Below are 23,976 nucleotides of genomic sequence, written 5' to 3' on the forward strand. Positions count from 1 at the left end.
TGAAGAAAAAATAAGTTTTGTTTTGTTTTGTTTTTAAATGGGAGAAATCTAGACATGGGGGGAAAAAAAGAGGCAAGGAAAAGCATTAAGATATGAGAAGTGGCAGACTAAGCTGACATGGAAGACATTCCCCCTACAAAACAGGGATGCTGGATAAAATATAAAGTTTCCTTTTTAATATAAGAGCCAAAATCAAATGATAAAAATAATAAGAAATCTTCCCATTACCTACAATAGAAAGGGAACTCAAACCAAAATTAAACTTCTATTGTTACCATGGCAGCAAAAGAGGGTATCAGATCCTGATATAGGGTTTGGCTGCTAAAATTTTAATGTCATAGAGGTACATTTCTTGGTATCAGCGTCTTTTGGATCAGAGAACTACAACAGAGTACCCCACTTAAAGCTCAGGGCTATCAGTGAAATAGGGATCAGAAAATTTCTCCCACTAACCTAAAAAATTGGAAAGAAAACTTGCCATCTATCCAGGTCTCTAATGAGAGGAATAAATCTCCTGAGAGAAACTGAAATCCTAAACCAGAAACATATAAGTGTTAGTAGGAGTTATACTAGCTCTATGGTGTAAGAATCCAAAGCCCCCGCCCCCCCAAAAATAAAAATTAGCCCACAAACTAATTTTAGGACTACAACAAAAGTAAAGACAAACCTCTCTATAAACATCAGTAGTGTACAATCTAGGGGACACTAGACTCCCTGCTGAAGATGTACTCACAGTCAACAATTAGCAAACACACAAGGAAACAAGCCACAATGAGGGAGAGTCAGTACACCAAATACTTGGAAGAATTTGTGCCACTCTAAGAGGTAGAAATAATACAACACTATTAAAGAGACTATAAGATTGAAAAGCATATGATACAAAATAAAATAGGCAAATTTGAAAAAGAACCACATGAAACTTCTGGAAATAAAAAACTATGGTTATTGAAATTGAAAACTCAATGGATGACTTCAAGAGTAGATTAAATAGAGCTGAAGTGAACTGTACACAAAATTTGAGGAAATCACCAAGAATTCATCAAAGAGAGAAAAAGAAACGGAAAATATGAGAGAAAGATAGAAAGACTCGGTGAACACAATGAAAGGATCAAAAGTACACTTAATGGGGTTTTATGAAGAGGACATTACAGAATAAAGAGAGGAAATATTTGAAAGATAAGAATTATCCAAAATTGGATACAAACTGAAGTCCTCAGGTCGGAGAGACAAAACAGGTTTCAAGCAAGAAAAACAAAATCAAATCCATGCTTAGAAATTAAATAAGGAACTGCAGAAACAGAAAACCAAAGAGATCATCTTAAAATAACCAGAAAGAAAAGACAGCTTAACTAAAAAGGAATGACAACTGACAGACGATTTCTCATCAACAGCAAAGAAGTCAGAAAACAATAAAAGAATACTTTTAATGGGCTGTTAGATACAAAATTCTCTCCTGACTTCGTAATCACAAATTAAGATACTATATATAAATTCTAGGGGCGTCTGGGTGGCTCAATGGGTTGAGCCTCTGCCTTCGTCTCGGGTCGTGATCTTGGGGTCCTGGGATCGGGCCCCGCATCGGGCTCTCTGCTCAGCAGGAGGCCTGCTTCTCTACCCGCGCGCCCCCCGCCCCCACCCCCACCCCCCCACCCCCGCCTACTTGCGATCTCTGTCAAATAAATAAAATCTTTTTAAAAAAAAATATGCTATACATAAATTCTAAGCAAACAAATAAACGAAAACCAAAAGGATTTCCTACTGTTGAAGGAGGTCATGGAGAGGAGGTGACTACAGGTTGAAATGCAAGGTGGAGGCTTTTTACCCTTTCATCCACTGTTCCTGCATGAAGAGCTACTTCAAGGATGAAGCCTTGAGAGAATGTGTTATTGAGACCATCTGAACTGCATACATGACTGAATCCCATTAAGGCTTCTACGTAAACTCTGAAGATTCTGGGGGCCAGATGTAGAGGACTACTCACCAGGCTGCTGCACAAGGCATCCATTATAAGTTCCCTTGACTTATTAAACCTGCCACCTACCAATCTGGAGGGGTCTACTTCCTTCTTTGGTCTTTCCTTGCCTCCTGTGTACAGGGGCTAGTTCAGAATTTTACCCAGGAAACTCCTGAGGTTGCAAACCAATGCTCACTTATATATGATTCCTGAAAAAACAAGTAAAGGATGTAAAGAAAGTAAAAAAGAATGGAAAAAAACATGAAAGAGTCCAAAATGGAGTGGGAAGCTAGAAGTAACAAGAAGTAAAGAAATTAGTAAACAAGGCAAACCTATACAAACATAGACTATATAAACAAAAATGACTCACTGGGGCTTAAAAACAAGATGGATCAAATAAACCAGTTAATGCTATAGAGGGTAGGTGGAGGGTGATCAGAATAAAACATTTCAAGGTTTTTGTACTACACGGGAACATCGACACTGATTAATTTGACTTAATGACTTCATTAAGTCAACTAAATTAAGAGTAGTGGTGAAAAGAGAGAAATGTAATCTATAATTACCAAACTAATAGCATAACAATTCAATTTAATAGCAGGAAAAGGGGAGGCAGGATTAACAAAAATCACAGTAAATGGAAAACACAAAATAAGAGAATAAAAATAAGTCCAAATATATAAATAATCACAATAAAAGTATAGGGTTAAACTTGATTATTAAAATAGTTCAGAGAGAAGAAAAGGATAAAATATATCAAAAATATCAACCAAATATGGAACAGCATTATTAATACCAAGCAAAATGTATTTACAGGCAAAAGTATCAGAGATAAAGATGACTGTATATTTAATGTTAAAATGGACCATTCACTAAGAACAGCACCAGTCTATACCCAACAACATGTGCTTAAAAACAAGAAGTGACTGGTGTTACAAGAAGCATTAACAAAGCCACAATCTGAATGGAAAACTTAAATATAGTTTATTCAAAAACTGATAAATGAATTGGGCAATAAGTAATAAAAATACAGGATTTGTGAATAACATAATTAAACTTGATCTTATGGGCATATATTGAAGGTTTGCACCCAGTTAAGGAATTTCTTTTTAAGTACACACGGAACATTTACAAAAATCCACCCTTTCATTGAATAATCATGTATTAAGTACCTTCTATGTGTCAGGGAACCTTCTTTGTGAGGCTCTGGGGAATTCAGTCATGAAAACTAAGTCTGGCCTCATAGGGTTTATACTGAGTGGAGGGGCTAGACCTCTAATAAATGGATTCACGTCATCTCTAACGTCAAGCCGGGCTAAGTCTATAAAAAGGAAAATAAAGGAGGTTGACAGGACAAAGTCGTACAGGGCGTTCTGTTAAGTTGGTAGACAGGGAGGGCCTCTCTGAGGGGGTAACCTTGAGCCAAGAGATTTGTGAAGTCATGATATAAGCCAACCAAGATTCTGGGGAAAGAAGGAACAAGAGCAGTGGTTCTGAGAGGGTGTGTGCCTGGCTTGTAAGAATTAATAAAGATGCCAATGTGCTAAAAATGAAGTGAGTAAGGAGGTCAGAATGGGGAGTGGGGAATAATGTGAGCTGCCTTTCATTTTAAAATCTCCTCTGGCGGGTCTGGAGAGAATAACCTGGGAGACCCGCTAAAGTGACTCAGTGTTGGGGTTAAGGTAGAGCATGAAATCATCTACAATACCTGGCTTGCTAAAACGTAACATGGAGGCCCCGTGGGGACGGAAGGTTTCCAAGAAGGGCATAGGCCTTTGGAATGCGGAGAACTGCAGACCACTCTGCCATAGGAATGCCACAGGGAATTGCCCTCCCCAGTGCTTTCTTAGCCCAACCTCCCTGTGATCTAAGAGATGTATGCATTGCCCCCAGGCTATGCGTAGCAGACAGTAGAACACCCAGACCAGCATATCCTATCTTTCCCATAAACAGATCCTCCTGGTTCCAGTAAGATCCCTTGTCACACATCACATGCTTGAGAAAGAGTGATTAAGATTTATGATTATCCTGAAGGACCAATAAAGGCGAGAGCAAAGAAGAGAAAAGGGTCTTCTTCTCTGAGCGTTGACCCCCTTGACTTCTCCTCTCTTTTCACAGTGAAGTTTGAAGTAATCTTTCCTCCATTGGTACAGGGATCGCTGGCCCTTCCCGGCAACCTGAGGTAGAGGGGTTAAGTAGTGGTCAAACTAAGGCTTGAAGACCAAGCCAGGAGAACTTGCAGAGTGGCTGGTGGGGTGTAAAAGAGAAGAGTCCAGGATGACTCCAAGGGTCTGGTCTGAAACTGCTGTGAGAAACTGGCAGCACGCTTGCTGAGTTGGGGAACACAGGAAAAGATGCATGTGGCATGGAGAGGGGGTGCTAATTAATGTGAGATACCCCCCAAGATGCCCTCAGTGAACATTTAAAGGCGCGGTAGTTTCCTCCTATTCTAAATCTGCCTTAGTCTCGTCCGCCTGGCATCTCTGAGTCTTTACTGTTGAAATTTCTCCAACTGCCATGGAGAAGAAAATGCTCAGTCTGCTTCTGTCATAGAATTAATGCTACACTCAATAATTCTACCCACCTAAAGGACTTTTCCAAGGAACGTTAAGCTGACATTTGGTGAATACCTATTACACTAAGTCCTTTCACAAATACCATCTCATTTAAACATAAATATGCCCCTTTGTGCTAGGGTGGGTGAAACAATCGTGCACATCTCTTCACAGCTCCACACCCGATGACATCACGTGGTAGTTTGAAATTGGCTCCGGCATAGGCATAGTATTTATACCATGGAGATTGTCAGATGCTACAAATAAGGACCCCTCCCCACGCCCCACTCCAGAGCCAGTGGTTTACCATTTAACAGCACACTAGTGATTGCATCCTTATTTTAGACAGGAGGAAACAGGTTCTAAGAGGTCAAAGGACCCGTCCAGTTAGAGCCAGGAGCCAGGGGTTTTGACGCTATATCAAGTGTTAATTTCCTTTGAAAAATCCACTTGAATCCTGACTTTATGTCAGGCTTCATACCAAATGTTTCAGGGCATTTTCCCCTCTAATTCTCACAACTTGACAAGGAAGCATAACTGTTTCTCTCACTTTCATGGTAAGGAGACTACAGCTTTGAGAACTTAGTAACTTACTAGCAATCAAACACTGGTCTATTTCATTTTAGAGTCCATCCGCTCAAAATCTATAAATTTAAGGGGCGCCTGGGTGGCTCAGTGGGTTAAAGCCTCTGCCTTCGGTTCGGGTCATGATCCCAGGGTCCTGGGATGGAGCCCCGCATCGGGCTCTCTGCTTAGCAGGGAGCCTGCTTCTTCCTCTCTCTCTGCCTGCTTCTCTGCCTACTTGTGATCTCTGTCAAATAAATAAATAAGATCTTTAAAAAAAAAAAACTATAAATTTAACTCTACCAGATTTTACTTTGTCAAGATAAATCAACTGAATTGTTCATTTTTTTATACTGTAGAAGAAGAAAAAAAAAGAAGTGAAGTTATCAAAGGCATAAATTAAGTCCATAAAACATACAAGAAATGTAAAAGGGGATGTCAGTATTGAATGACACTTTTCCAATAATCCAGGAAAATTCCTTGGAAGAGGTGAAATTTTGAACAATCTTTTAATTAGAGAAACAAAAATGTCTGGCACACAGGGAGACATTCCAACATAGGGTGTGGCTTAAGAGAAAACTTAAAGGCAAAAGTGTGATCATCTGATTCAGGGGGTAGTGAACACGGTCACCTAAGAAGAGCAGAGAAGACCCTCTGGGGAATACAGAACAATAGAAATGAGGTTTTCTGTATGCTCTGGCAAAGGGCTTTGAAGTAAAAATAATGAACTCAACAAAAAACAAAACATTTCACTTTGAATCTTAAAAACTGATATTCCAGATGCTACAACATCTTTTTAGAATTTTGTTCTCTACTGCTTCATCAAATAATGTATTGTCTCAACCTTCTACCTGGTTAAAAAAAAAAACAAAAAACAAAAAAAAAAACTTAAAGAACAAGAGCCATCTCATAAATTTATTTCTTTCCATCAGCCATAAGTCTCGTTTAACCAGCCAGCTTCCCCGGGGTCAGATCTTGGCAAGAGAACAGCTACCACTGCCCTGAGGCCTTTTCAGTGGTAATCAGAGTTCCTTCCAGCCAGGCAACTTCAAGGAACTCCTCCCACCTGCTATAAAACAGAGCTTTAAAGGTAAGCTCTTAGAGATCTGGTGCTGTGGAAAAATTGCTCCAATTAGTGTGTTTGAAGTTTCCAAGAAGAGAAACCTAGAGGTATACAAGCTTAAAATACTTTGGAACCCATACATAATCCTCAATTCCTAGCTCCTTTATAATTTTCTCCATTTCAAAACTAAAGTAAATGTCTCAACATCTCCAAAAAAATCAATAAAGCATAATTAAATGTTTTCAGAGTAAATGATCTCAAGTACTAAATGATTTAAAAATAAAATGCATATGTTTTTTAAAAATTCAAATTATTTTAAGGACTTAACAGCACCCCAACATATTAATGACCCTCTCCAGAATTCCCAATGAGAACCCCATTCTTACCCAAAAAGAGATCAGAGCTTAGAGTCCATGATATTCCCTGATGCAAATACTGTTATCAGAAATTTCTAATAATATAGAAATTTCTAATAATTTCTTAACTGACTCGTTAAGAGTTAAAGACTGTTCTTAGTGTTGATCACTGAGTGGTCTCAGTATGGGTTGAATTGTGTCCCAACAAAATTCATGTTAAAATCCTATCCCCTAGCACCTCAGAATGTGACCTTATTTGGAAATAAGGTTATAAAAGATACAGTTAGTTACAATGAGATCATACAGGAGTAGGGTGGGCCAGCAATCCAATACGACTGGTGTCCTTATAAAAAAGGGAAATTTCACACAGGGAGACCACCCTGTGAACACGAAGGCAGAAATCAATGCATCTACCAGCCAAGGAACACCAAAGAATACCAGCAAAGCACCAGAAGCTAGGAGGGAGGCATGGAACAGATTCTCTCTCACAGCCCTCAGAAGGAAACAACCCTGCCAACACCTTGATTTCAGACTTCCAGCTTCCAGAACCATGAGACAATAAATTTCTGTTGTTTAAGTCACCCAGTTTGTGGTCCTTTGTTACTGCAGCTGTAGAAGACTAACACAGTGGTCCCTCGGCCATGCCTTCTTGGGCACGTTCTCTCAATCTCGCACACTTCTCAAAATACGAGGCTGCAAAAATTAATAATCATAATAATAACTTACAGAAAGCTATTCTTTTTCAGGAGATTTTGTACATTTTGTGAGAGCTCCTATCATATATGCCTCAGTGATATCATATGTAGAGTAAAGCTAACATCTATCACTCAAGAATTTTTGTGAGCCTTAAAGGAGATAAAGCATGGAATGTGTCTAGTTCGGTGTCTGGTCCACAGTCATGACAGAAAAATAAAATGGTGGCTGTTTTTATGGGAAATAAAAATTATGCTACTGTGCCTGTGTCAGTAAGGCGTGTGAGATAAGCTGCTGCATCAGGAGTCCCTATCAGCCACGCTGCCCTCGGAGTTGCCAACAGCTCATTTCATTAGGCTCTGACTCTCCCAGACCCTGACCTGGTATCTTAAACTTACATACAAGCCTTGGCTAGACTTTGCAACCAGCGTATTCACCCTGCTTTGTGTCACAATGATCTGTGGTCGCTGCTTCAAATGCAAACCATTCATCTTCTCACTTACTCTCTTTCCTCTCTTGACCCATTCCTTCGACATCCTATGCCCTCCCAAATCCCCTGACCTGCCAACCCATCTTCCCACACAGTTCTCCATCTACCTCCCATTTCAGCTGAAACAGGGTTGTCATTGGATGGCGCCACCTCCCCGACAGTCCTCCCGAGTGGGGTCTGCTCATTCTCCAACACATCAGATACACCAGGGACAGGAGGTGGGTGCTGACCCATTCCCAGTCCATTAGTTCTCTACTCTCAGAGAAAACACCTGCCCTTTTGGGGTGCATGTCACCTATGACCCCTCTAACCCTCCTCAACATCGTCAAGGACCACTTGGAGACTTCTCAATAATTCTTATCAAATAAAAATTTGATGCCTGACTTACTATCTTCCTCACCATTTTAAGTGCTGTTATCATCTGAGTTACTTTAACAACCACGTTCAACTCTGCAGACTCAAGTTCCTTGATCTCAATCCCACGATCTTCATCCTAGTTAAAACTTCCTTTGCTATGCAAGCTAAATTCTAGGATCAATCACTCTGGCTATTCTAATCAATGACCTGAGCTTCCTTGTCATAGAATCCTTCACACGCATAATATCAAATTTTGTCCGTCCAAGATATCCAGACTCTATGATCTGTCACTTCAGTCTTTCTCTTAACAATATCCTGCTCAACCATATCCTATTTCTTTAGTCACATCTGCTCAACAAAATCCCAGTCCTAGATCAAATCAGAGGTCAACCTCAGAAGTTATGCCCAAGTTACTGAGAGCTGCGAAAGAAATCTCATAGCTAGGCAGTGTTCGAGCCTTGTAAATTCATCTTCTGAACCACAGCGCATCCTGTTATATGTCCCTATAGTTACCTTCTACCTCCAAAATTCCATTATCCTCTGCCACTTCCCTCCTTTCATCAAATGACTATCTGTTCCATTTCTTTGCGTAAAAAGAGTCCATCAGACAAGAAGTGACCTAAGATCCTGTATCCCCACCTACCAGCTCGTCTCTGACCATGCCTGTCTGTGATCTGTTTCTCGTCTATCGCACTAAAGAGCTGAAGGTCTTCTCCTGCCAACAACCAATCCCTTTGAATCCTGTCTCCTCTTGTTTCCTCAAAGTCCTGGTTTCATAATTACCTGTTCTGACATTTTCCAACTCTTCTACTGAAATGACTTTTTTCCAGCAGTACTTAAACATTCTCTCCTCTCTCCCCTCTTTAAAAAAAAAAAAAAAAAGTTCTTTCTTAAAACTAAGTCTCAATAACTAATGTTTATTGAGAATCTACTGTGTGCAAAGGGTTGTGCTAAGTTTTGGACATCTGTTATTTCAATCCTCACATTCTCACAATTCCCAGTTACTGAAACTGAAACACGAAGAAGTTAAAATCACACAACAAGTAATTGATAGAGCCAGGCTTCCGACCCAAGCATCAGACTCCACAGCCCATGATTTTAACCAAAATGATATGTTTCACAAAATAAAGAGACTGCATTTGCTAGCACCATTTTCTTACCCATTTCAGCCCTGTGGCTCCACAACCCCAATGAACTTCACTTCAGCCTGTGAGTTTAATGTTTATCTTCTGTAACCTTATAAATGGACAGGATTAACAACTTCTCCTGCTTAAAACTCATTACCTCTTAGATTTCCAAATGCTGCTCACTCGAGTTTCTCTTCCTATTTTCCTAGACTCTTTCCTGAAACCTTTATGAACTTCCCTTCTTCTTTTAAATGTTTGTATTCTCTATAGTTTTACCCTCTCTTCTTTCTTTTCTCAGTGTACATACTCTCTGGGATGATCTCATTTATTCCAATGGCTTCAGCTGTCATCTATACAAGTTTCAAGAGGACAGAACAGCTATTTGGCACTATTCATACTAACACTGACAGTTGCGGATGCTTGAGGAATGATACCTGGAGACAGGCCACCCAAACAGACCCACACAGGGAGACATTTATTTTGTTAAATTCACCACCAACCAAGGTCTGGCTCTCAGACTTGCAAACTCAAAAACTTGAACTTGACACTGTCAGAATATTTTAAACAATAGAGACTGATGCATGAAAACAGTATGCCAAAATACGAGTTACCAATGAAGAATATAACTGTCTAGTGAATCTGATGTATGCGCAAGTCTGACCAGAGCATTCTCTCCCCATAAGGAAAGTGCATTAGGTTAAATTATCAGGAGGCTGTTCAGTGAGCATGCCATCAAAACAAGGAGAGTTAATAGTATGATCCAAATATGTAATGACCTCATTCCATATTTATAAAGATAAACAGTCTATTGCCATAGTTAGAATGTTACTGATGGGTGGACTGGTTATTTAAGTGTAGAATGAACTAACATTTTGAACCCTAGATAGAACTTGGCAAAAAAACCAAACAATCCAATTAAAAGCTTGGCAGAGGATCTGAATAGATATCTTTCCAAAGAAGACATACAGATGACCAACAGGTATATGAAAATTTGTTCAACATCATAGTCATCAGGAAAAGGCAAACCAAAACCACAGTGAGATATCATCTCACACCTGTTAGAATGGCTATTCTCAAAAAGACAAGAAATAACAACTGTTGGCAAAGATGTGGAGAAAAGGGAACCCTTGTGCACTGTTGATGGGAATGTAAATTGGTGCGACCCCTAAGGAAAACAGTACGGAGGTTCCTCAAAAAATTAAAAATAGAGCAACCATAATATTCGGCAATACCACAAGAGTATCTATCTGAAGAAAACAAAAACACTACCTCAAAAAGACATATGGACCCCCATGTTCATTGCAGCACTATTTGTAATAATCAAGATATGTAAACAGCCTAAATATCCATCGATGAATGAGTAGATAAAGAAAATATGGTATATACACAATGAAATATTATTCAGCCATAAGAAAGAAGGTAATCTTGGCAGCTGTGACAACATGGATGGACCTAGAGGGTATAATGCTAAGTGAAATCTGTTAGACACAGAAAGACAAATACCCTAAGATCTTACTTATATGTGGAATCTAAAAACAAAACCAAGCTCACAGATATAGAAAACAAATTGATGGTTGCCAGTGGGGGTTGGGGAAGGTGTCAAATGGGTGAAGTGGTCAAAAAGTACCAACTTCCCGTAATAAAATAAGTAAGTCATGAGAACATGGTGTACAGCCTGGTGACTATAGTTAACACTGTATTTATTGCATATTTAAAAGTCAATCTTAAAAATTCTTATCACAAGAAAACAAATTTTTATAACTATATATGGTGACAGATGTTAACTAGACTTATTGTGGTGATCATCTCACAAAATATACAAACAATAAATCATTATTTTTACACCTGAAGTTAATATGTTATCTGTCAGTTACACCTCAATTAAAATAAAGAACTTGGTTGTACAATGACTTAGCTGTTTCTGTGACTCTATTTTCATTGTTGACTCGCCCATACTTTTGGTCAATACTTAATTTTAGGCGAGTTAATGTATAAGGAGCTTATTATCAAGACTACTGGCCTGAGAGTAATGGTATTTCTTAAAACTGATTTTACATATATTTTCTCTTCAATTGTAAGCCAATTTCATACTTTAACCTAAACAGGAATTCATATTTCCCTTTTTTCCCACATTATAAGGGCCGAGTCCAGTCCACTGGACTTTGCTAATAGCTCAGAAATTTACAGCCTTCTTCCTATATCCAAGTCACCTCAATATTTCCACCCGGAATTACTGTGATAGCCTCAGATTTCAGCTCTCAGCTCTCAGGATGCCTTGCTCCAATCCAACCAAGAGATAGAGATCTAAAGTGAAAACCCAATTATGTCACTCCTCACTCATAATCCTTGCAAGCTCCTGAAAGCTTTCAGGATGAAATCCAAACTCCTTAATATTTTGATTAAACTACTTTTACTTATACACTATGTTCAGGTTTCAGGCCAGGATACCCTTCCAGAAACACTTTAGGGTCCATCAAGTTCCCTAAATTGTGAATCAAGGGAACTGCTCTGGGTTCACGCAGTTGCTGTGCTTCTTTCCACTATAAAACATAACATGGTATATATTATTTATATTTCTCTTGCTCTCCCCAGAGACTGTTAACTTCTTCTAAGTTATGCTTCATTATTTTTGAATCAAAAGTACTTACCCCAGTCCTTGACAAATAGTGAGAAGTCTATTATTGACTGATGAGTAAGTGAATAAATGAATGAATCAATAATGATTTACCTTTGGGTTTTTAAATTCTCCTGTCGGTTTCCCCATTATAAAGCCAGTGGTCAAGGGCTCAAGGGACGAGTGCAGCAAAGAATTGATGCTTCCCAAGCGGTGAATGTTATTAGAATGGTACTACATTTGAACTTGTTTGAATTGCCCTTTGCCAAGAGACTACTAGTCCCATTATCAAGAGGATATTTTTCTATTTAATTTTTTAATCTTATTGTATAAATATTCTACTGTTTTTCTTAATAACTGGCTCATCTGCAGCACCCATTCAAATTTGTTGACAAATGGGAGTCATTCAGTAAGAGCAACACCACTGATTCTATACCACATTTTTTAAATAAGATTTTATTTATTTATTTGACAGAGAGAGACACACAAGCGAGAAAGGGAACACAAGCAGGGGGAGTGGGAGAGGGAGAAGCAGTTTCCCACTGAGCAGGGAACCCGAGGCAGGGCTCCATCCCAGGATCCTGTGATCATGACCTGAGCCAAAGGCAGATGCCCAATGACTGAGCCACCCAGGCATCCCCAATTCTATACCACTTTTAAAGGATTTTTCACATATATTGTCTTATTTAACCATTATATCACTCACGTAGGGAAAGTTGATATCATTACACCTTACATTTGACATGAGTCCGGTTTTAAATTTTTCCTGTTCTCCACAGAGATGGGAATTCTCATGGGGATTTGTCAGAAAAAATACAACCAAGGTGGAGAATCCCTGTAGACTTGTGCGAACTACCTATAATGTGGTTCTTTTGTTTACAGTGTTCCTTAGAAATTAATCTATTTGTTGTGATACTTCTTCAGCAAGTTTAGTAAAAAGTGGAAGGTAGTTCAGCTAAGACATTCCAGACTGCATAGAAATCCATCCTTCCCCAAATTCATCTGCTTTACAAACATTCAATGACTACCCAAACACTCAGGCATTACCTGGATCACAGTATCTCCAAATCATATTCAGTCTTAAATGGGAAATATGTGTCACCAAAAGGCTGAGTTAGGAAATCATTATGTTGTTTAGTTTTGTTCTGATTTTTATGGGGTGTCTGGGTGGCTCAGTTGGTTAAGCGACTGCCTTAGGTTCAGGTCATGATCCTGGGGTCTTAGGATCGAGCCCCACATCAGGCTCCCTACTCAGCAGGGATTCTGCTTCTCCCTCTTTCTCTGCTCTACACCTGCTCATGCGCATTCTCTCCCTCTCTCCGTGTCAAATAAATAAACAAATTTTTAAAATTTAAAATCACTTTAATAACATGTAATGTTTTATTATTTTCAGAGGTAGAATTTAGCGATTCATCAGTTGCACATAACACCCAGTGCTCATTACATCACATGCCCTCCTTAATGCCCATCACCCAGTTACCCCAACCCCCTACTCACCTCCCTTTCAGCAACCCTCAATTTGTTTCCCATAGTTAAGAGTCTCACGGTTTGTCACCCTCTCTGAATAAAATAATAAGATTTCATCTTATTTTATTTTTCCTTCCCTTCCCCTATGTTTATCTATTTTGTTTTTTAAGTTCCACATATAAATGAAATCATATGATATTTGTCTTTCTCTGACTCACTTATTTCACTTAGCATAATACCCTCTAGTTCTATGCACATCACTGCAAATAGCAAGACTTCATTCTTTTTGATGGCTGCGTAATATTCCATTATAGACATACATATATTCCACATTTATATATTTATAAATACATAAAAGGTGTGTGTATATATATACATACACACCACATATTCTTATCTTCTTTATCCATTTATCTGTCAATGGGCATCTGGGCTATACACAGAAAGCTGTATTTTGGCTATTGTGGACATTGTTGTTATAAACATTGGGGTACATATGCCCCTTTGAATCACTATGTTTGTGTCCTTTGGATAAATACCTAGTAGTGCAATTACTGGGTTACAGGGTAGCTCTATTTTTAACTTTTTGAGCAATCTCCACACTGTTAAATAAATAAAATCTTTAAAAAACAAAAAGTAAAGTCACAGAAATGAAAGGCAAGATTAAAACGCCCAGAGAAATCACTGGTTCTTGTTTCCAGCATTCATTCATTCATTCCTTCATGAAACATTTTTGTGTGTGTGTACTGTATTCCAGACCTGTGAGATAAATGGGGCAGTCCCTACGCAAGGAGGTTAATATCTAGTCAGAGAGAAAGGTAGGTAAGCAGACTTATAAAGACCGCTGAGGATGGGTATTGTTTGTTTGACCAGAGACAAACCATAAGCAAAACCAAATTCTGATTTACCAACAATCAATTAGAAGGCTGCTCCTCAACTTAATGGCAAAAACAAAACAAAAACAAAAACCCCACCATTCTGTGGGAGTCAGAGAGGATTTGTTTGAATAGAAACATCCCAACACATTAAACATTATTTGATTGATCAAAATTTGGTCCATTTTATTTTGGGAGAAAGTTTTCATTGTACATAGAAAAACACCTCTACATATCTTCAGAAAACATCCAGTGACATAGCTCTACTCTCTCAGGTTAAAATATTCTATCATCCTAGGAAACAGAGTTATCATTGTCCAAATAAAATCTCTCATTCTTAAATGATAGTTTGTTGCCTTTGGTTGGATTTCTCTTGGACTTTAAAGACCAATCTTTTCCTCATGAAAATCCTTCTTCCTGTAGAATATGCTAGAAGCAAAAGGAGACTAATAGCTTTGTAGCTCTTTTTCCTATACATATTGGAACTCAAAACATTTCAATTTGAAGTTGAGTTCATATAAATTTGTATAGGTTTTCAAAGTCTTAATGTGCAATATTTTTTTTCCAAAAATCTTTTTAGTCATTATGGCTTCCAGGGATTTTGCTGTTTCTCAGAAAATTAGTCTAAGGGAATCTTTTCATAAAGTCCTAGAGTGCTTTCTTAACACCTTGAATGTCCTGCAGAAAGAAACATACAAAGTCACTGAGAGCTCACAGGTTTTATTACTATGAAACTCTTTAAGTACAGAGAAAGTCATCTGATATTTCTCCCAATGAATCAAGTCCTTGCTACTTTGAATCCCTTTGCAGTCACTTATCTTTTACCATATTACAATCATTAAAATCACAAACTTTAATAGTAACCTACCAAGGCAGTAATTTTATAGATAGAGAAACAGAAGTCTGGCGAGGCTGAATGATTTGCTCAAATGACAGACTAAGGAAAAGAACTCAAATCTTCTGTTCCAAATTGGATGTTCTTTCTAATACATTGAATTTGCACTTTGTAAAATACTGGTTGAATCATTTATCAAAACTAATTTCAATTTTTGCTTCATGAACAAAGCAACCATTCCAGTAGTTGGAAACAACAATATAATTCCAAAGATTTCCAATGATTTTTCTCCCATTCTCTTCTGAATTCTCTCCAAACAGGCTTTCACTTCCATCACTACGCTTCACTAGGGTTGCTGAGTCACCAATGACTTCCACATTGCTAAACTGACTAGCCAATTCTCCATCCTTCTCTTAATTAACCAATTAGTGCTTCTTTCTGAAAATACTTTCCTCTCTTGACCTTTAGGATAATGTACCCTTTTCCCTCTCTGACCTCACTTTCTCAGGCTACTTTGCTGGTATATCCTCATCTCTCTGAGTGCCAACGATTGCTGTCCCAGGTTGGGTCCACAGACCTTTACTATTCTTCAAGTTATCCGTGCCTTAGTGGCTCATCTAGACTCACAGTCCTAAATATCATCTATATGTTTACACTTGGATCCCAAATTTATATCTCGGACCCAGACCTCTTCTCTTGAACCTTAATTTCATATATCCAACTGCCTTCTTAACATATCCACTTGGGTACCAAAAATCATCTCAAACTTAACCATATCCAAAAATGAAAGCCTCATCCTCCCAAACGTTTTCTCAAACCTGCTTCTTGCTCATTCTTCTCCATCTCAGTAAATGGCTCTGCTATGTTTCCATTCACTCAAGACAAACCCTCAGCATCAGCTCTGTCTTCTGTCTTGTTCCTCACACATCATTAAATCCTTTTGGTTAAATCTTCAAAATATATACAGAATCCAACTCTCTCTTCAAACTTCCACAGCTACCAACTTTACCCACGATATTCCATCCTCTTGTGCCCGAACCATACAATAGTCTCCTATCCTCCCTGTTTCTGCCCTTGCTCTGCTTTAGAATATTTTCAAACTCATAGAATGATTTGTGTGGATGCATGAGTCAGATAATGTCACTGCTCAGTTCAAAACCCTAAAATGGCTCTGCATCTCATTTTAGAGAAAAGCCAAAGTCACAGTGGCCTATGAGCCCTTTCACGATGTGCCCCACCAACTTTCTGATCTCACCTCCTAACTTCTCCCTATCCCCCCTTCTGTGCCTGGATACCCCGGTCTTTTCACAGTACCTTGACTATGTCAGGATGCTCCTGCCATGTTCAGAACATTTTCATTTATGGTTCCTCTGCCTGCAAAAGTCTTTCCTCAGATATCCTCATTGCTCCCTCTCTTGTCTCCTTCAACGGTGTTCAAATATGCCCTTTTCAATCAGGAGCTTCCCAGCCACCACATTTTAAATATCAACACACTCAGCTCACTTCAAACTCCTCATGCTCTTTTCCTGCTTTTTATTTTCTCCAGACCAATTACCACCACCAAACACATCATATATATCTTAATTATTTTCCTTATTGCCGGTGTCCTCTCCCAGGAGAATGTAAGCTCTGTCAATGCAGAAGTGTTTGTTTTATTCAGACAACGGTATGCCCAGTGTCTGAAGCAAGGCCTGAAACATAACTGGTGAGTGAGTGAAGGAATGAATGAAGGTAGACATAAAAGATACCCTGGCGAAAAGCCTGAGACATAATGAAAGAGAAGAGAATTTTCCTTTATATGAAGTGACTCATCTATACACACTGCCCCATTCTCTTTCCTCTGTCTCTAGTGCCTGTCTTACAGAGGGGCGAACTGGACAATGGGGGGAAAAAGAGCTGCTGTTAGAGGAAGACCATCAGCCCTCCTCCAAGCTGTGTGTTGAGGAAGACAGAAACATGCTTTGAGTGCTGTAAAAAGCACAGCAAAAATTAACACGTAAGAATCAACAAGTTCAATAATAAGCTAGCGGTGATGAGGATGTGAAGGAATGAGAACCCTCGCACACCACAGGACGGAATGGAACATGGTACCCACGCTCTGGAAAACAGTCTGGAATTTCCTCAAACAATTCAACATAGAGTTGCTGTGACCAAGCAATTCCACTCCTAGGTGTGTACCCAAGAGAAATGAAAACATATGTTCTTCTGTGTTGTGAGCACCCAATTTCAATGTGGGGATGGGGAGGTTTCCTCACATCACAACAAGCTATTCTCACACATCACCAGATGCCACGGCGTAAGGGTTCAGTTGGACAAGACTGCCCAGCTCACCCCCAGCCCAGCTGAAGTCCAGGATGTTACCTGGACTTCCAACCAACTGGATATAAATCAGAGGCTCCCACAACCCGCTTCTTTTTGCTAGAGTGGCTCAAAAAAACTCAGGAAACCCACTGACTCACTAGATTATCAGTTTTTTGTAAAAGGATATGACTCAGAATCAGCCAGATGGAAGAGATGCATGAGGAAAGGTATGCAGACAGGGGTGTGAAGCTTCCATGCCTTCTCTGAGAGTGCCATTCTCCCCGAATTTCTACAGGTGAACTGCCCCAAAGCAATACAAACCCTTTCCTATTGGGTTTTCATGGAGGCTTCATCACATAGTCATAACTGATTAAACCACTGGCCACTGGCAAGGGATTCAACCTCCAAACCCTCTCCTCTCCCCAGACGTCTGGGGTGGGACTGAAAAATTCCAACTCTCTAATCCCATGGTTAAAGCGGCTGGCAAGCAGCCTCCATTCTTAGATGGGATCCAAAAATCACTCCACTAACATAACAAAAGGCAACTCTATGGCTCTCATCATTTAAGATATTACAAAGGTTTTTTAGGAGCTCTATGCAAGAAATGGGAATGAAGACCAAATATATATTTATTAATAAATTACAATATCACATATATCCACACAGAAACTAGTACATAAATGTTGGTAGAAGCACTATTCATATTAGCCAAAACCCTAAATAGCCATTATGGATTAACAGACAAGCAAAATGTGGTATAACCACACAATGGAATATTATTTAGCCATTAAAAGGAATAAAGCACTGACAAGTGCTATTCCATGAATGAACCTTGAAAACATTACACTAAAGTGAAAGAAGCCAGTCAAAAAAGACCACATATTATATGACTGCATTCAGATGAAAGGCCAGAACAGGAAAATCTATAGACAGAAAGTAAATCAGTGCTTGCTTAGCACTGGGAGGATGATGATAGGGAGCTAAGGGACAGAGACGTAAAAGGCACAGGGTTTCTCTCTGAGGTGATGAAGATGTTCCAGACCGTGCTGATGGATGCATGTTCGTGCGAATAAACTGAAAACCACTGAATTATACATTTTACATGAATGATTCAATACTAAGGGAATTACATCTCAATGAAGCTGTTAAAAATTAATACATTAAATGTAATTATGGAAGTGAAAAACCCATCTTAACCACAGTCAGCATCAATCGTCCTCTCTGGTACTTCCTCCTACCACGAATATGTTTTTGGTCCTCCGACACCAGCTTCCTTATGTGCACATTTTCCGAACAATTTTTATCATCTCCCTGTTAACCTCTTACACTTCAGCCTCACGTATGTCTGTGTTTTCTATGTATTTTAATTTTTACCCACACCTGCACACACCTTGAGCCAAACTGCAAAGCAAAAGTCCAAAGCAATCACGTACGAAGGCCTAAAGATTTTTGTCAAATGCCTTAGAGTATATCTCAGACCTTACCCAGCTTTGAAAAGCTGTAAGTAGTCAAGGTTATAATTATTGTATTTAAATCCACCCATTATTTCTCTCCATGTCAGCTGTAGCACCCAAAGGTAAGGATATGTATTGGGAGCTATGAAAAACAACCACAAGTCAAACAGACAACAATAAGACGTCATAGTCAGAAGTGAACTTGGAGCTGCTCAAATCCAATTCTCTCATTTCATAGTTGAGGAAACAGGTAAATTGACTTTTCTAATGTCACTCAGTAAAACTGCTAATCCCTATTCAAGGCTCTTTCTGTCATTCCAGGCTGATCACCAATCAAAAAAAACAAGAGAATCAAAAACTCTTGAATGATTATATACACCATACACACACAAACACACAAATGTCACACAAAGACAATATCATAATCCAGTAAAGTGAATTAGCAAACTAAATTAAAGGTTATTAGTATGTTTTAATTTCTATCTTCCTCTTTATCTTCGAAAATACTTTAGTCTTAGATAACATAAACTCTTGGCCACTTCTCTCTACTTTGAATCACAATAAAGTTAATTTTACTAAATTATACATGCAATTAATTTCATGGAACCAATTTAATCATTTTTTCATATTATTTCAAAAAGCTATAGCATGCCAAGTACTACAGGAAAGTCAACTACAGCACACTTTCCCATTTGGTAACAATTCGAAAGCGGCACACCACAATACAATTTATTCCAATAATTTTTCATATCGCATCAAAATATCATGATGATCCAGTTTCCATTCATGACTTGAGGCGATTTTTTTGTGTTGTGAGCAGCAACATCGTTTCATAAGAGTCTTTTGGAGAAGAGTGTATTGTGATGTTAATTAGAGAAAACAATTTTTACTTGATTTTTTTAGCCAACTTCAGATATATCCCCATAGAAGAAATATACAAAAGCTATTCCAAAACAACAAAAGTCTTGAACTGCATCACAACTGGCATCCTGACATTTAATAAGTCGAAACATAACACATGAGGTGTCTAAGACAGGAAAAACAGTAAAGGACCATTTAATTCTTTATTCAAATATGCAGAACATTTCGTGCTTAATCCATGTAGAAGTGTAGAAAAACCTATCCTACTCTTCTGTATGTCCCAGAAAAGTAGGATAGGTTCTTATTTTCAACATCTGAAGAACAACAACAACAAAAAATTCCAGAAAGTTCCATTTCCCTCTTAATTTCTCCCCATGTCATTTTTTTTTTTTTTTAAGAAAACCCAGTTAAGACCTAGCAATAATGTGAACTCATGTTTGTCAAAATGCGCGAGGAAAGAATTCAAGATTTTCAGTATCAAGCTCCCATTGCGAAGAGGTTGTGTCAAGGTCTTCTAGGTGAAGAGAGAGACTTTCAAAGCAGGAAAAATGTGGGAGAACAGTGGGGGAGGACTTTTAAGAAACCACTGCTGTATTTCTTCAACTGGGCAGGGACTTGCGCTAATGAAACTCAGGTGGCTGTCAGACAGCGAGCCCCAGGGCTCCCCCTGCAATGCTGCCCTGGCAATGACAATGAGGGCTCCTCTGAGCCTCACAGAAAGGTGCCACTTGAAATAGCAACTGAAAAAAAAGTAAATAGGATCATGTTACCGTGGAGCAGCTGAAACCCATCGCTTTAGGGGGAAAAGTACAGTTATTTTGCTTCAACTACCTTTAAAGAGCACCGACGACCAAATTACATGCGTTTCTCCTGGATGAGACACGGACATAATGTTTCTACCCATCTGGGAACCGAACTAATGATGACTTGGGGCAAAGATGAATAGATTCAGTTAAGAAATGAATGGCTTCTCTCTCAGTTTCATCTCTTTGGTTCCACTAGTAATTACTCAAAAAGCTTCCTTGGGTCTCACAAAACAGGTTTTTCCTCCCCCTCTCGTTTGAGTTATCCTGAGTGTGCTCTCAGCCCGGATGGGAGCTCTAGGAGCAGCGCTGCTTGATACCCAGGTCCAAATCTGCCTTCATAATTAAGCATTCTTTAGCTCTAAAATTAAAAAGTCAATGACCTCCAGTTTCCACGTCCTTGCTCGGGACTCTGGGGTCTGGTTTTTACTGTAGTTCCACACTTCCAGGTTTGGGGACCATTGCCCCAACACCTCCAAGACCTGAGGAGGAATCGGGGAGCAAAGTTAGATGCCAAAGAGCAGCTCTTTGTTACAATGGGTTTCAGCTACACGTTAAAAGAAAGGAAAAAAAAAAAAGAGAGAGATTTGGAAACTTCCTAGCACTGAAATAATTTTGGAGCATAAGACATAAGGTAATTAATCATGAGAAATAACAAACACAAAGAATAAATATTTCCCTTACCTGGATCATGGAATGGCACCAAGGCGAAGTTGAAAAGTGGTCTCTTGGGTCTTTTCAAAGACGTCTCCAAAATTTTGGAAGCCCCTTCGATCACCTGAACTAAGTCATCGTACATGGAGCCCGTCACATCAAACACAAAAGCCAAGGTGGAGGCCCCCTCGGGAATTTCCTCAGCCCCGGGGTCGGGCTGGGGGCTTGCATCTTGAGCTTGGGAAGAATAAAGGAGAGCAAACAGGAATACGGTGTGGACAATGTCCCAGGAAATCATTGTCTTTTCTTTCCTTTTTTGTTTTTGTTTTTTCTTTTCTGTTTTTTTTTTTTTACACCCCCCCCCCCCCCGGGGGCGCCTTAGCACTGTGCTTAGCCCTCCTCAACAACACGCAGGGGGTTTCCGCTCAGGGCCGCTCATTAGGCTCTCGAAAGCTCTCGGACCCAGCGAAAAGTTTGGAGGCGACAGTCCGAGGGGGACGGGCACCAACCCCGCAGCCCTGCAGGGGCCGGGCGGGCGGAGATGCGGCAGCTTTTGTCTGGACGCAGCTTCCTCCGGGACGGCTAGGTGCCCGCGGGCCGCGCGCGGCGAGTCGCGGAGAGCGGGCAGCGCGCCCGGCCCATGCCCCGGGGGCCGCTCCGAGCCCTGCGGCGCCGCGCCGAGTCCCGCCGCCGCCGCCGCCGCCGCCGCTCTCCGCCGGGGCCAGCCACTCACGCTCCCAACTTTCCACTGTGCGCCGCTCGCTCGGGAGCGCGGAGGGAAGCCCGGCGAGGCCTCGCCTCCTGATTGGCCAGCGGCGGCCCCCCTCCCCACCTCCTCGGCGCTGGAGCCCCCCTCCGGGAAGGCGACTTCTCTCTCCGCCGACGCCGGGGTCAGTTCGGTACCAGGGAAGCGCCCCCAGGGTCAGCCCCGCTCCCGCCGGCGCTGCTCCCGACCCGCAGCACCTCAGGGCGAACAATGGCTTTCAAGAACGTGTGGCCAAGTCCCAAGCCGAGGGGACACCCCACGAACCAGCACAAAGGGAATTTTGCTTTTACTGTATGCAGTGCTGCTGCAGACACCGCTTTCCCAATTCCCCCCAGAAGCCAAGACGCCCCGGCCCAGCTTCCAGTCTCGCAGCTCACAGCTCAGCCCAGCCGGGAGGGGGAGCTGGAAGCGTCCCTCCTGGCCGCAGCCTCGCTGTCACTCTTTGATCTCCTCGGGGACTGCGGAGGGCGGGAGGAGAGAGCTGGATGGGCCAGACGCGGGAGGAAGAAGGAAAGGAGCTGGTGAGGGAAATGAGAGAGGCTGCAGGAACTGGGGAGCCACTGAGTGCAGTTAGGAAGGATCGAAGGGAAGGCAGCTGGATGGGAAAACAGGATGGAGATCCGGGGGAGTGCATGCGGAGAGAGAAGGAGTGCCTATGGAAGTGAAAACTGATTTTTTTTTAATTATTTCCTCATCGAAATTCATGCTCCTGAGCCGTTTGAATCCTCCTCTTAGCATGGGGAGGCAGAATAATATCCCCATGTCACATTTCCTCCCATAGAACAGCCACGGGCCAAGTCTCAGCCACAGATCCATTAAAAAGGTGTTCCCCCTCCATGGCATTTTCTTGCCGATAAGTAAGGAAACCTCGCCCTGGAAAACATTACCAAGTTTTTCCATCTTGTAATTATTACATACATTGTAGAACTAATAACAGAGATAAGAAGGTAGACAAAGAAAATCAACCATAAGCTAGAGAGTCCTTGCTTCATTTTAGATAAAAACATTTCCTTCGCGGAAAAGGAATTGCTGTCTGGATGCTGGCATTCTAAAGAGGGCATACGTGCCCCTGGATCCCCCTTCCCTTGTGTATTAAACCACCCACCTCTCACACGCAGACGCAGCCTGAGAGAGAGACAGCTCCCATCAACATTTTATTGTCTGCAACTGTCTTCTTTTTTAGATCCAGCAGCAGTGGGACCTGAGTTTATGGTACCTATAAGTCATGTCACTTAAAGGAAGCAGACAGGCCATTTGGGCTGAGTGGGAATATGAGAGGAGACAGGGAAAGTACTTCCTTTCCAAGCAGTATTTACAGAATGCTATTTGAGTAGCTTACTCCTTTGTTTATTTAAAAAGGATTGCATTCTAAGTCCTAGAGTTTTCACTGAGAGCTGAGCTGTTCCAGGTGTTCAGGGAAGGTCATAGAGCCTAGTGATTAAGAGTTCTGGGTCAGATACCCTGGGTTCAAAGCCCAGCAGTGACAGTTAATAACTGTGTCTCTCCAACAAGTCACCTAACTTGTAAATACTAAGTTACAGTCACCTAACTGCAAATACCAAGAATAATACTACCTGCCTAATAAGGATCAAGTGAGCCATCTTGGTGAATGTTCCAGAAGCACTTAAAAAGAACATTTGTTGGGGCACCTGGGTGGCTCAGTGGGTTGAAGCCTCTGCCTTCAGCTCAGGTCTGATCCTGGGATCGAGCCTCGCATCATCATCATCATCATCATCATCATCATCATCATCATCGGGCTCTCTGCTCAGCAGGGAGCCTGCTTCCCCCTCTTTCTGCTGCCTCTCTGCCTGCTTGTGATCTCTGTCAAATAAATAAACAAAATCTTAAAAAAAAAAATTGTTGGGTGGAATGTTCTATAAATGTCAATTAAGTCATTTGATAGCGTTATTCCAATTTTCTCTATCCTTACTGATTTCTGCCTATTCCGTCAGTCGAAATCGCTAGCTGTAATTGTGGATGTGTCTATTTCTTCTTGTAGTTCTGGGAGTTTTTGCTTCAAGCATTTTGAAGCCCCATAATTAGATGCATAAACATTTAAAATTATTATATTCTCTTAACTAATTGACACCTTTATCATTATGAAGTTATCTTCATTATCCCTGGTAATATTATCTGTTCTGAAATATATCAGGTAATAATGATATAGCAACTCCAGGTTTTTTTTAT

General features: G+C 40.5%; 1 protein-coding gene across 1 annotated transcript in view; it reads right to left on the reverse strand.

Annotated features, from left to right (window-relative positions):
- HMCN1 (hemicentin 1) overlaps nucleotides 1-21,416 on the reverse strand; it is a 473,045-nt gene extending 451,629 nt beyond the window's left edge. The window contains exon 1 of the mRNA XM_080824786.1: nucleotides 21,054-21,416. Coding sequence (XP_080680912.1) covers nucleotides 21,054-21,321 — 268 coding nt within the window. The 5' untranslated portion in view covers nucleotides 21,322-21,416. The remainder of the gene's footprint in view (nucleotides 1-21,053) is intronic.
- Between the last annotated feature and the right edge of the window lie 2,560 nt (nucleotides 21,417-23,976).

Source organism: Martes martes (assembly GCF_963455335.1).
Source record: "Martes martes genome assembly, chromosome: 15".
NCBI lineage: Eukaryota > Metazoa > Chordata > Mammalia > Carnivora > Mustelidae > Martes > Martes martes.